Source organism: Octopus bimaculoides, chromosome 2 (genome assembly GCF_046866305.1).
Source record: "Octopus bimaculoides isolate indiv1 chromosome 2, ASM4686630v1, whole genome shotgun sequence".
Taxonomy (NCBI): domain Eukaryota; kingdom Metazoa; phylum Mollusca; class Cephalopoda; order Octopoda; family Octopodidae; genus Octopus; species Octopus bimaculoides.
In genome coordinates, this window is record NC_142929.1 from 163,890,546 (window position 1) to 163,905,064 (window position 14,519).

Genomic DNA, 14,519 nt, shown 5'->3' on the forward strand with positions numbered 1-14,519 from the left:
CTTTTGCTGAATGACTAAGTTACAGGGACATAAACACACCAACATCAGTTGTCGAGCAGTGATGAGGGGCATAAACGTAGACACACACCCACTTAGTGCTGCAACATGGGTTAGCAACCATTATCGCAGCCTATGCCCCGCAGCCGGGGCTACCTCATGGACAGAAAGACCGATTTTATGATGCCCTCTTGCAGATTACCTCATGGACGAATGACAGGGACCTTCTCTTTGTAGCTGGAGACTTCAATGGGCATGTTGGACAACATGCAGGGGGCTTCCATGGCATACATGGAGGCTATGGTTTTGGTTCCCGCAATGAGGAAGGAACCAAGCTACTGGATGTATGTGTGTATTTGTGTGTATCTATGTGACTTTGTGTTTGTCTTCCACCACTGCTTGACAATTGCTGTTGGTTTGTTTACATCTCTGTAACTTAGCAGTTTGGCAAAAAAAAGAGACTGATAGGGTAAGTACCAGGCTTAAAAAAAGAAAGTACTGGAGGCAATTTGTTCGATCACAAGTCAGTGTCCCTCTACGCCTGCAGGCTAACGAATGAAACAAATAAAAGATACGTTTACAGGGTATTTTTCAAGATCTTTCCTCTGTTTCACTTAAATTTTGAAATAATCAAGAATTTTGGAGAGTATTAATAAATTAACTGGACCCAGGATGATTTGAAGTCTAAATACAAAGAGTTGAAATAAATGTTGTGAATCATTTTGCTCTAATGATTCTGCTAATCCACCATCCTAATAACAATAATGATGATGATGATAATATTGTCATTATTTTTGAAGTGGTGAACTGGCAGAATTATTAGGATGCTGGACAAAATGCTTAACCATATTTCATCTGTCTTTACGCTCTGAATTCAAATTCTACCAAGGTCAACTTTGCCTTTCAACCATTGAGGGCCGATAAAATAGGTACCCTTTGAGCACTGGGTTTGATCTAATCAACTTACCCACTCCCCTGAAGTTGCTGGCCTTGTGCCAAAATTTGAAACTATTATTATAATTATTATGAAGATGATGGATTAGCAGCATTGTTAGAGAGCATGGGACAAAATGCTTAGCAGCATTTGTTCCAGCTCTTTCTGTTCTAAATTCAAATGCTAATGAGGTCAACTTTACCTTTCATCCTTCCAGGGTTGATGAAATACATACCAGTTGAATACTAGGGTTGATGTAATCAACTAGCCCCCTCTTCCAAAATTTCAGGCCTTGCGCCTATAGAAAGGATTATTATAAAACTGCTGTAAGTTGCCACAGATCTTTATCCCCATATCTCCTAGAATGCTATACTTGTGTTCTGTCTTCCCACTTCTGGTTGTTTTAAATTACTGTTACTGGAACAATTTCAGCCAACTCAAGACTGTCTACTTACAACATGTATGTATAGTAAGACAGGCACTGTAATTTATGAGTAGATAACAAACTTTAAGAGGTGGTGTTTTCACTGTAATTCTGTGAAAACTTCTTAGAAGTTAGCAAATGAAATCTAACCCCACCCCCTTTTTATTCATAGTTTCAAAGGCCATATTGTAATCTCATCATTTTCTATATTGCTATATTTTTTCTTCTTTTTAATGATATAACTTATAGTTTTAATTAATTATTTGCTTATTCCCAAACTTTGTTCATTCATAAATCTCAAATCTTGTTGATTCATGATTCACAATATTGTAAATACTAGAAATACAAGAAGGTTAGTTGAGATGTAGAAACAAACAAGCTAACATGCTTGCACGGATGAAGTACAAATTTTCAAAATTGTATCAATCCAACAATGATTCTGTGTGATGTATTTTCATATATACCAAATGTATGAAAAGTGTGTGTATGTGTGTTGAATTATATTTGTAGAGAGCTGACAGCTGTTAAGATGGTGCTTCTTGTCTTAGATAAATCCCTTTCTGTTAGCACTTTTGATACAAATGCATCTGGAACTTCTTTTATTTTTTTTCTATTCTATGATAAAAAAAACCCTCTCATTTTAAAGTGTGTGTATTCAAATTAAAACTTATAATTTTATGTAAGGCAACTTTTTCTGAAATTACATTCCATAAATTAGATTAAAAGGTGAAAGTTAGGTCATTTTAATAAATCCTTAAATTTTTTTTTGAGTAATTGAAATGCAAGGACTATGTATTTCAATAGAAATATGGTTCTAAAATGCTTATAGATGTATCTTTTGAGATAATTTCGTGCATGAACATTGTTTTTGATTTTGTCGATGACATAGTATAAGTAGGGTTACTTAAGCACCATCTGTGAGAAAAACAGCACCATGACATAATTCACTCTGCCAGAAATTTGGAAATGGCATGCTGCGCTGCTTGGCATTCACACTGGTAGCTCCAATATGAAGAGATGGTGAATACACAGAACAACTATTGGCTTGCTGTGTCTCTAAAGCATGTACCAAGGTTGATAAAAATCAGACATCTAGTCAACATTATGATTTTTGGAGTGCTCACTAATGATGGCGACATTATGCCTCCATTCCTCTTCCCACACTATCAGTTTGGTCTCCCGGCTAAAACGATAATGATAAATTTTTATGTTTGCTTGACATTTTATAAGTGTGAAAGAGATTAAAATTTTGTTACTCCATATCAAAGGTTCCGACAGGAGTAGGTAGAAAATTAGAGCTTGAGACAATAAGATACTTTCAACCAATCAGAATTCTGTTTACATAATCAGTTTGATCAGTCACCTTCCTCTGTCAGTTGAGTCAAGTGTCAATACAAGCTGATGTTTATTGGTAATTAAACTTATTTTGCAACAGCTTTGTTTTTGTTGATAAGAATTATCAAAAACTTTTTCCGTGATCGTAATTTGAGAAGACATACAGAAGTATGCTGAAGACGGACATAATCTCCTGTGGGCAAGAAATGTAAAATAAAGTTTATTATAAACAACACAAACACTTCATATTTAATAGCTCTCACTGTGATACCTGTTAAGAAGAAATTATTTTTATTTAATGAAAATTTAATAAAATCTAATCATAAGTAAAATTATCCTAAATACAACTAAATTGAAAATCTTTTTTCCCCTGGCCATATCAGCAATTCTGAAAACTTTTGGGTGCGAATTTTACATGAGTAGAAGCCTTTTTTTAACAATTTTTATCTTGAAAATCACCTGCGTAAATTACACAGGTGTGCAAATTGCATGAGTTTTTACAGTAATTTAGTTATGAATGTTAGATTACTGGAATGTAATATGCTCAAAACATTATTCTTTATTCTTTTTAGTTTAGTTTAATCTCAGGTGGAGGAGGAGGAGAGTGTAATGCTCAGCCTACGACTCTTAGATTATGTGATAAAGAATGCATCTGTAGGGCTGCTACTCTTAATGTTTAGTTTTGGCTTTTGTAGTTTTGTTCTGAAAGTTTAGGTTTAGATTTCCGGTTAGTCTTGATTCCATCAGAGGTTTTCCTCCCTCATTACAATGAAATAACAACCTGAAGGAAACAATAAAAAGAGCAAGCTGTACATCTTGATAAATGAAATGTTTAAACTACAATAAACACAAAATAGCAACAAAAGAAAATAAAATTCCAGTTTAAAATATGATATCAGTCTAAACAATGTAAAGCAGTTAGAAATGAGTGTTTAAATATAGGTAAACTTTTTTTAATCTATCTGGATCTGAAACTACTGAGAGTTAAGAGTGAATCTTTGAGTGGTTTCTAGAAACAGATGCCTTTATCTTGATGGCAAGCTGTTGTTTGTGTGTCAATTCGAAAGTCAGGTCCAGAATTATTTCTGTGAATCCAGTAATGTCAGTTGTAAAACTATCTGTTGTTCTAGGTATAGCTTTAAACAAAGCCAGCAAGTATTTAAGATAAACAAACCAGTTGTTCTCTCTCTCTCTTTCATTGGGTCAGTACATTTTGGTGGAACAGTGACTAATAATTTAACTACTTTTTTCTCATATTCAATAGTTTCCCAACTCAAAAGAACTTCTTTGTATATTTCTTTGTACATTATTAGTTGTTTTTGTTTGTCTTTGCCATCCCCGCCATCCTTGAGTCTGTTCTAGAAATACATTTATTTTACATATGTATTTCAGGTTATGCTATTTCTCTTATTGTTATTCATTTACAGAAAAGCAACATTCTTTGTAACTCTAAGTCCCTCCTTCACCACAAGATAGTGAAAGAGCTGGTGAGGTAGTTTAAAGTGTTGGGACAGTGACAGCAGTGGGGATGGGCCAGCTGATTCAGAGGTAAAAATTCTGGAATTGGTGTCATCTTGCAAACATGGGTTACATGAGTCAACATGTGAGCTTGTATGTGGTCATTTGACATACTAGTAGTAGTAGTAGCCAAATTTTACTCAAATCACACTAACACCTTAAAGAGGTACACCACAATCAGTAATGTAGTCCAGTGTACACTATTCTGGTGGTGGTGGTGAGATAGGACAGTTATGGTGTGAATGCATTTGATGGTGGGTCTGGTGAATCAGAGTCAACCTGAGGCTGAACAAAATTTGATTTGGTCTATCAACTGGAGTACAACAGATTATTTTCATCTTTTAACCTTTTGAAATTGACAATGTAACCATGATGTTAACTATATGGAAGAAGGAGCCACATTGAAATAAAACAGATCAGCTTTGATTCTGTTACAGCCGTTCTTTTTGTGACAACTCTATAACAAGATACATTGGAGAAGTCTTGTATCTTTTACCGAACATTATAGAATTTTGGTTAAGCACCATTCCTGTTCTGCTATATATCTTATCATATGAATGGTAGAAATGTGTAAAATGTTTTAAATGCAACTGGTTCCTATTCATAAACAAATTTAATGACCCTTGGAAGAAGATTTCAATTTTTCTTGTGCAGTAGTTTCAATATTTAGAGGTTTCTCCCTTTTGGATAGAGTATCAGATATTATGAAGAGGAGATATATGACTTCCATACCATTTTTGAGGTCATGATTGATGTGAGTAGAAGAAAATCTGGGTTATGTTTATTAGACATTGCCACATCTTAACAGCTCTTACAATTTATTCAATTAATTAAAAAAAAAAAGAAATTACATATAGAGAATTTAATGAAGCAGTTGACATTTCAGTGTACAGTTAATCCTCTAATTATTATTCGTTTTAATGAACTTTTGATATATATTTAAAAAAAAAGATTTTTGCATGTGACTATAGAAAAGTGGACATTAAGTGATGATGGTGGTGGTGTATATGAAGGACAAGAAGAAAAGATATTTGCAATGATTTTATATGTCTTGAGTGGTTATGAAAATTTAGACAAGTCATTTGCAAGTATTGTCAGACAAAATGTTTTACAGCTGGATGTGCTTTGGGACAATAAGATAGATGGATGATGTGCTCTCTTTCAACTGGCTACACTGTAGTAACAGTAAAGGAGTCTTAGTCAACTCTCTCTACACAGATGTATGACCCACAAGTGGCATTCAAACTTTGGGCCTCACCGAGTCAATGACAAGTGACTGAGACCTTTGGAGATATATGCTGTGCATGAGAAAGCCCGGCAAGCCAAGTGAGATCATATCCGCGGCCGATGCTAGTGTTGCATAACTGGCTAGTTTAAAAGTACCCTTCAATATACTGTGCTTGAAAAGACCTGTTGAGTTCAGTGAAATCGTTGTCATGGCCGATGCTAGTACCGCCTGATTGGTACCCATGCTGGTGGCACGTAAAAAGCACCATTCGAGCGTGGCTGATGCTAGTGCCACCTGACTGGCTCCCATGCCAGCGGCGTGTAAAAAGCACCATTCGAGCATGGTTAATGCCAGTGCCACTTGACTGGCTCCTGTACCGGTGGCACATAATAGGCACCATTCAAGTATGGTCGTTGCCAGTGCCACCTGACTGGCCCCCATGCCGGTGGCACATAAAAAGCACCCACTATACTCTCATAGTGGTTGGCATTAGGAAGGGCATCCAGCCGTAGAAACCTTGCCAGAACAGATTGGAGCCTGATGCAGCCACCTGGCTAGCCAGTCTTTAGTCAAACCGTCCAACCCATGCCAACATGGAAAGTGGACATCAGAAGAAGAAGACATATATATATGTATAAACTCAGTATCTCAGTCATACTAAATTATGTAGTCTGCTCTGAGACCACCACACTCCTTGGCACAAAGGTTAATTGTATACAGAACTGCATAGTAGTCAAGATGTATGATTACAGGCTGTTTTAGTTACCACAGATGGAGACTGGCTAATTGTTTAAGGATTCATTATAAGTAGTCGTTGGATTTTATTGAGGCAACTTGATTTAGTGTTGTTGTGTAGCAACTGGTCAGCTTTGGTTGAGCAAACTTATGCCAAACCTGAGCTAACCCACCAAGCTGTTGTTTCAGGTACACTATGCTAAGGGCCAAATTACACATCTCTACAAGTATTGGCTAATTCTATGGTATGCAATGTGACAATATAAATATGTTATATTATCTCCCATAAAATACCGTACAGAGTAATCAGCATGGACGCCAACTTGTTTCTGTGTAATGTTGGTATGTGCAATTCAACTTCTCAGTATTCTAAATACCTTACTTATTCCACCACAACTTTTTATTGTAAATATTTACCTGCTACGGAACAGATTTTAAAATGTCAAGTGACTTTTGAATCTCTCTCCCTATGTCTTCTTTTTCTCACACATATACACTTTCAGACGTTCCTTTAATGTCTTGATCATATGTAACACATAGTTATTCTGTTCATTATCGTTGTCTTCATTATCATCATCATCGTTTTATGTCAATGTTCTATGCTGGCAGACATCTATACTTAATGTGAAGTGCCCTGAAACTTGTGTCAACACAAATACCTCACAAAGATGCCTGTATCATTACTGTGTGTGTGTGTATATATATCAATCATCATCATCATCATTGTTTAACGATGATGATGATGTATATATATATATATATATATATATATATATATATATATATATATAGGTACAGGCATGGCTGCATGTTAAGAAATTGCTTCCCAACCATATGGTTCTGGATTCAATTTCTGCAAGTGTCTTCTTCCATAACTTCAGGCTAACAGAAATCTTGTGAGTGGATGGGGTAGACAGAAACTGAAAGAAGCCTGTCATATGTGTGTATCTTTGTTTTATGTTTATCCCCAACCACTGCTTGACAACAGGTGCTAGTTTGTTAACAGTCCTGTGACTTGGTTGATCAGCAAAAAGAGACCAATCAATGTCTTCAACTAAACCCTTCAAGACAGTGCCCTAGCATGACCACAGTCCAATGACAGAAATAAGTAAAAGATAAAAGATTTGTGCATATGTTGTGTGTTTATATATATATGCATATATAGTTATTTTGGTATATCTGTGACTCATTGACTGCATTTATGTAAGAGATGAATAAATTCTAATGGATTTGTATTTACTAGATATATTTTTGACATTGTGACCATTGTATTACTTGAAATAACATTCTTCTAATCTAGAATTATTTAAGATATTTTTCTTTTTTTGTTATTCAAATTAAGTATTATATTGTGTGTGTGTACACACACAAATATATAAATGTATGTATGTAAGTATATAAGTATGTATGAAGAGTTGAAATCCAAGTGATCCACGCCCACAACTTCACCTACTGCTAGCTGCTATTCCTACCAACATCATAGTCTTAACTGCTGTTGGTCTCGGAATAACTGGAAATAGTTAATATGAAGTTGCATTATGCCTGGCAGTTATCCAGAATCACCTGAAAGCACAGTGAAACATGTGACTTGCATGTTTATTAAATGAGCTGTAAGATAGCAGAACTGGAGCTTTATAATGTGAACTGTTTTATTGAGTAACTTTGCTCTTAATATATGCAATAATAGACATAAGATAATCATGATGATTATTTGAGCTTAGGAAGTTCTCTGTTGTAGAAATCCCTTCCCCTCAGATATTGCCATATTATTAAACAGTGGCTATCTTTGTTTATAAATAAGTTTTGGGAATTGTTTTAGGAAGTTTTATGAGGTTTTGTTTTAATCCTTTCATTAAAATTAAATTAAAGCTATAACTGCTCCAGGGAGCAGAACCAGAGACCATGGGTCTGCTCTTTGGCATTCTTACAGCTACTATGATAGCTTTTGTTCCTTTGAACTAGCAATTCTACTCTAGACCCATCCCAGTGCACTTGTCTTTTCTCTTAGTCATTTCAAATGTGCCTACCCAATACACTCCAAAGTAAACACTTGCCTACAATTTGTGATTGACAGAAGTTCAAGCTTAACATCAAACCCCATAGATCTCACCACACATATGCACCTTCGTTGTTTCCTCTAAATAAATAAATAAATAATAATGATGATAGTTTCAAATTTTGACACAAGGCCAGCACAAGTTGATTTCATTGACCCCAGTACACAACTAATACTTATTTTATTGATCCCAAAAGGATGAAATTCAACCTTCACAGAATTTGATCTCAGAATGTAAAAACGGATGAAATGCTGCTACAAACTCTGAAAATTTTGAGGAGAGGGATCTAGTCAATTGCACCAAACCCCCATGCCCTGCTATAGTGGTACCTATTTTATCGACCCTGAAAGGGTGAAAAGCAAACTTGATCTTAGTGGGGTTTGAATGCAGAAAGTAAAACCAGAAGAAATGCTGCTAATCATTTCATCTGATGTGTTCTCAATTCTACCAACTTGACAATAATAATAATGATAATAATGGTAACAGTATCAAAAGTAATAATAAGGTGTACACACATGCACACACACACAATCAAGTAATTTTTCAATGATTTCTAATAAATATATTTGAGATTATAATTTGAACATAATGTATTGTCTAGTTGATGGTCCTATCTTGTCTGACACAGTATCAGATGTATATAAACACATATCTCTCAGCACACACACACATGCAGGTCTGTCTATTTTTTGGATTTTATGAATATATTAGAGACATTAGAGAAAGTAATAATTGTTTTAACTGGTTGACATAATCTACGTAATTAACTCGTATAAAAAAAAAACGAAAAAAAAAAAACAAAGGAAAAGAAAAAGTAAAAAGTTGAAATCAAAAGTAATTTCTGAATAATTCTTGTTGGGAAGGTGGGGGTGAGAGAAATCACAGGGTGACTATAGGGGAAATGCTTTTATTACTTTCCTTTAATGTATTCTGTGTGTGTTTTAATTGTGTGATATAAAACTGTAGCTAGTTAGTTAAAATTGTTAATTTAAACACTGATGAGGAATAATAAAATAAAAAGAAAAAGAAATATTGTACAATACTGGCAAGTGACTGTTGCTGTTGAAGGCAGGCTAGTCGTTTTTTTCTCTTTTTTTTTGTTTGTTTTTTTTTTTTTACTTACACTGAAACTCGCCTGTCAGCTGCTTCTAGCTACTAACACATGCTACAGTAGTTGATATTACCATATCAACTATGGAGCTGTAAGCATGCTTCTCTACTAGCTCCAGCTCCATCTCCAGCTATTAATTTTCGTACTCTCACAACAAGCAGCTCCTTGCATTTTTAAGCCCCAACCAGCTTTTGACCACATTCACTTCATTTTATTGGGGTAACTATGTAATATGTTTTAATAATAGCTTTAATGTGTAGCTCCTCAGTGTTTTGTGTGTCAGCTCAGATGATTGCCGGCCAACATTTACGCTGAAAAGAATGATGTGCATTGGGATTGTAGTTTGTTTTGTCGCTCGACAACAGGTGATTCTGGCTGATGAGCAAACTTCACTTCGTACAACTTACATGACATGAAAACAGGAGGAAAATGGCCATCAGAAAAGAAACCTTCAGACTGTTTATAAAAAACTTTTTATGGGATTATATTACCTGACAGCTAAGAGTGAATAATTTCTATATTTACCTGTAAAGTTCTCTGTGAATTATCTATGTTGTTCTTGTTAGCCATGAGATATTTGTGAAAGCCACCAGCACCATGCCGACAAGACCACACAAATCATTTAAAAAATCATTCCGGAATTTACAAACCAAAGGCATTCTTTCATTTGTACTATCAGCTGTCTATGTGCTCATTAAAGTCATGTTTATCATTGCTATGTTTTTCTGTGCAAAATTCCTGCACTATGGTGAGAAACTCATTCGTTTTTTATTTAGTGGTTTTGGAATGGATCCAGAAAAAGTCAACCCAAATTCTGATTATTGTCATATAGAAGGTAAGTACATATTTCTTCTATTGTTTGTATTGGAATTTCTGTTTGGTGCTCTGACTGGAGGGGTTATCATGCAAAAATATCTCACACCCTTCAGTTTGCTATAAACTTCTTTAACTCTACCGTTTGTTTTTAGCAGTTATTAACTGAAAATTTTCAGATTGTACATTATATTGAATTTATTTTATTCTTGAAAATAGGGAAAAAAATGAGAACATTGTTTAATTTTCTTTTTTCCTTTCTTTTTCCTTTTTCTCTTTTTGTTTTCGTTTTCTCCATGTTTTCTCCTCCCACTTTCCTCCTTGTATGATGCAGTGATGCTGTCACATGCTGAACATTGCAAACTTACATCTATTGATCTAAAACAATTACGATGTGGGTGTATACATATATACTAAACTACTAGCTATCTCAAAAAATCAGGCAATATATTAACTATTTGACAATTAAACTACCTGGAATTATATTTACTGATTACTGTCATATTTATTGTTGATCTTTAAATCAGTTAGAGTTATAGTTCCTGTTTGATAATGAAACTACTCAGTGTTATTGTATTTGCTGTTTGACTTAACTGCCTAGTGTTATCTTTACTGTCTGATAATGAAACTACCTAATATTGTTGTACTTTCTGTTTGACAAACTATCTAGTGTTGTATTTACTGTTAATGAAAACTATCCAGTATTATTGTATTTGCTGTTTCCTAATTAAGCTGCTCAGTATATATTAAACATTTTACATCAAACTTTATTTGGTGTTATAAATAAATAAACTTGTTAAAAACACATGCAACATTGTTAATGAGATATCACAATAATTTCTACCAGTTACTGGTATAATTTAGTTACTTTGTTGGATGGCAGAGTGGACTCTGTCAGATTGGACTATTTCTTTGAGACAATACTGTTTATCACTGAGTAAAATGGGTGTGGAATACTTTGAAATTCTCCCCTAAATTTTTGATTCAGTTTCTGGTAAATTACATATCCAGCCAGTTCAATATCCTCGTTGAATTAGATATCACTATTGACAAGACAAAACAACAATCTTTTTTTTTAACATTTGTTTGTGCTGCTGTATAGTGTTTCTAACAAATAATTTATATTCTTCAGAAAATAACAAAGTTATTTCTAAATGTTATGTCAACTTAACCGTAGGGAAAGATAGCCTTTTAGTTGCTGTTTGTATTGTGTGTGTGCGTGTAAAATAAAATGATTATACAAGACAATAAATATGGGCCGAGTGAATGAATGTTTTAGTTGTAAATCCAACAAGAGACATTAAAATTAATTTTATATTGTGAATCTCTGCATCTAGTCGAGTGGTTTTTAACCTTTAGTGATAGATAAATATAACATCCTGCTATAATGAACCAGTGTTTTGGAGATTTTGTGTTGATCACTACTTACTAAGTTTTTATGTGAAGTTTATCTTGTCAGAGAAGAGTTTTTTAGGTTTGTTTTTCAAAGGATGCTAGCTGTTATGACTATAATATTAAGTTAGGGGTTCAAACACTTAATTATACAGAAATAATCTTCACAAAAAACTCAAATTATAATATAGTTATTTCTTTGGGCTACACCCCTGCAGTTTTTTTATTTTTATTTCTCTGAAGTCTCTTTCTCTCTCTCTCTCTCTCTCTCTCTCTCTCTCTTACACACACACACACACACTCTTATGAGAGTGACCAGTGTGTATGAAATTGTTTACTTATCACTGTTAACTGATGTATTTCAGTACAATTATTTTATCAATATTTTTGTATATGCTGTTGCTTAACTTGGATTTTAAATGTCTCTCTATTATTATTATTATCCAAATTTTCTGGCAGAAACCAGTCAGAGAACTGTATAGATGTTTTTTTTTCCCTTTTCTACATTCATTCCTTTATAAGCAAGTTGAGATATTGATTAATTGGCTGGTTGGTTGATTGGTTAGTTGGTTGTGTGGTTAATTGGTGCATTGATTAGTTGATTTAAAACAAAAACATTTCACCAGACACCGTTGTTATTTCTAACTGGACCATGCAGTAGTTCAACTTTCATACACAACCAGTTCTTCAAAAAAAGTTACGATACGCTCAGATTGTATTCAACTGTATTCTCATTTCATAACCAGTGTCATGCAAATGAAAGCAATCTCCAGTTATTGATCATCAGTGTCTTTGATCTAACACATACGCACACTTGTCCAAGTTATAGACTTTATCAGTTCAAATCAATGGTGGGGAGCTTCTATGTGGTTGCTTAACCTGCCAGAAAATGTACCAGGTCTCTATCAATACCACATCTTTCTTTTCCTTCCTTCCTCCTTCCTTTCTTTTTTCTTTCTTTCTTAGAGAACACATTGGATGCACAATTTCTAGAATAGAGGAAACAGTGAGGTTGGTCATGGCTTGAATGCCTTTAACTAGGTAAAATGTGGTTGGTTTGGATAATATTTTATTAAAGTCTAAATGACAGAAGAGTTGTAATTGAGATGAAAACAGTCTGGACTTTTATTTTCCTCTCCAGGATATCTGCTTACAATTTGATTGTTATCAAGTTCTTATTCTCCACCAATTTGCTACACATGTACATGCATAAATGGTTTAGTTGAATAGAACAAAGCATAATGTAGTTACCAATACTATAAACACTCACTCTAAATTGTGTGTGTGTGCACGCGCACGCACAGACACTCACACTTAGTTACATACACACATACACACTCAATCTAGAGAAATGAATTTAATATTAAAAAATATTTGTAATCTTATTGATGTTTTCTTGCATCAGCACAAAGCTACAGATTTATTGGCGATGAGAATAGTTGTCTATTATTCAAAATACTACAAGGCTCAACAGTCTGTTGTTGTTGACTGTCCTAACTGTACACTTAATGGATATTTTTTAAGGTAAAGGACATACATTGTAAAGGAGGGATTATTGTTGATTTAAGTGATACAAGCATATTATTGGTTATTCTTTTGTAATGAAAAGTAATTCATTCTGGTAAGATTTGAACTCAAAACATTGAAGGTGAACTCTGTATCCTATTTAGTGTTTCTGTTATATTGGTAGTGATGAAGATTGTTTCCCAGCCTTAAGACATGTTTTGGAATGGAAGATGTTCCATTCTAGTGAAATAACTGATGCTGATTCAATAGTCTGTAATTATTTCACTGCTGAAGATGGAAAGAAGAGTTACTAAATTATGCTCCAAAATGTATTTAATATAAATCTCTGCTATAATCATTTATTGTACAGTTATATAAATAATAATGATTTCTTCCATTAGTACAAGGCCCGTACATCGGCAGAAGTGGCATTATAGTTAATTCAATGAAACATTTTCCCCCAATATTTGATTAGTACTTTTATTGAACACTGAAGGATGACAGAAAAATCAATCATGACAGAGTTTGAACTCAGAATGTATAGGAACATAACTAAATACTGCAAAGAATTTTGTGTGGCACTCCACTTATCCTGCTAACTACTGTTATAATAAGAAGAGTAATTGTTAATAAAGTGGTAGGGCATACCTACTAAAAGCTAAGACTATCCCCCTAATCTACGATGTATCTATGAAGGAGCTTGACTAATTAACTGTGTATGAAGACTTGGAAACAGAGATTTCAGAATCTTTACAGTGCTTGTTGGTGTCATCTGGTGCAGTTAGAAGTTTATTAAAAATATTGTGAGAAACAGATTGTTCTTATCACTATTGCTCACATCCTTTCTGGAATATTGTTTACTTGATAACCCACTGAAACGACACAATGTAGATTACACTATATATTACTTTGTTGATATATAAATGTGTGTGTGTGGATGATAGGCACATGCATGGCTGTGTGGTTGAGTTCACCTCATAACCACATAATTTTGGGTTCTGCCTTACTGCATGCTGCTTCAACTAGGTATTTTCTACTATAGCTCCAGGTCAACTAGTACCTCGTGAGTGAATTTCATAGACAGAAACTGTAAGAAACCTCATGCGTCTTAGTGTGTGGGAATGGGGATGACAGGTACAGATGTGCTCATGCATAAGAATGTCCATGTTTCATGCTTGTTATCACTTCAGTGAAGTGATATTGATGTTGATATTCTTTGTTGACATTATGACCAATCTCTCTACTCTTTTGAAGACCTGTGTAATATGCAAGAAAATATTGTACTTGAAAAAAAGGTATGGGTTGGTGACAGGAAGAGCATCTGGTCATAAAAATAATGCCTCAAATGACTCTTGCCTAAAGTCTTGCCCATGTGGATAAATGAGTGTTAAACAAATGAACACACACACACACACACACACAGTGATATGTAATGAGTTATTGTTCGTACTAATGGAAAAATTTATTGG

General features: G+C 34.3%; 1 protein-coding gene across 23 annotated transcripts in view; it reads left to right on the forward strand.

Annotated features, from left to right (window-relative positions):
* LOC106875262 (kalirin) overlaps window positions 1-14,519 on the forward strand; it is a 549,719-nt gene that overhangs the window by 225,360 nt on the left and 309,840 nt on the right. For all 23 annotated transcript variants that reach the window (XM_052965684.2, XM_052965690.2, XM_052965687.2 and 20 more), the window contains one exon: window positions 10,116-10,174. In XM_052965684.2, the coding sequence (XP_052821644.1) occupies window positions 10,116-10,174 (59 nt within the window). The remainder of the gene's footprint in view (window positions 1-10,115; window positions 10,175-14,519) is intronic.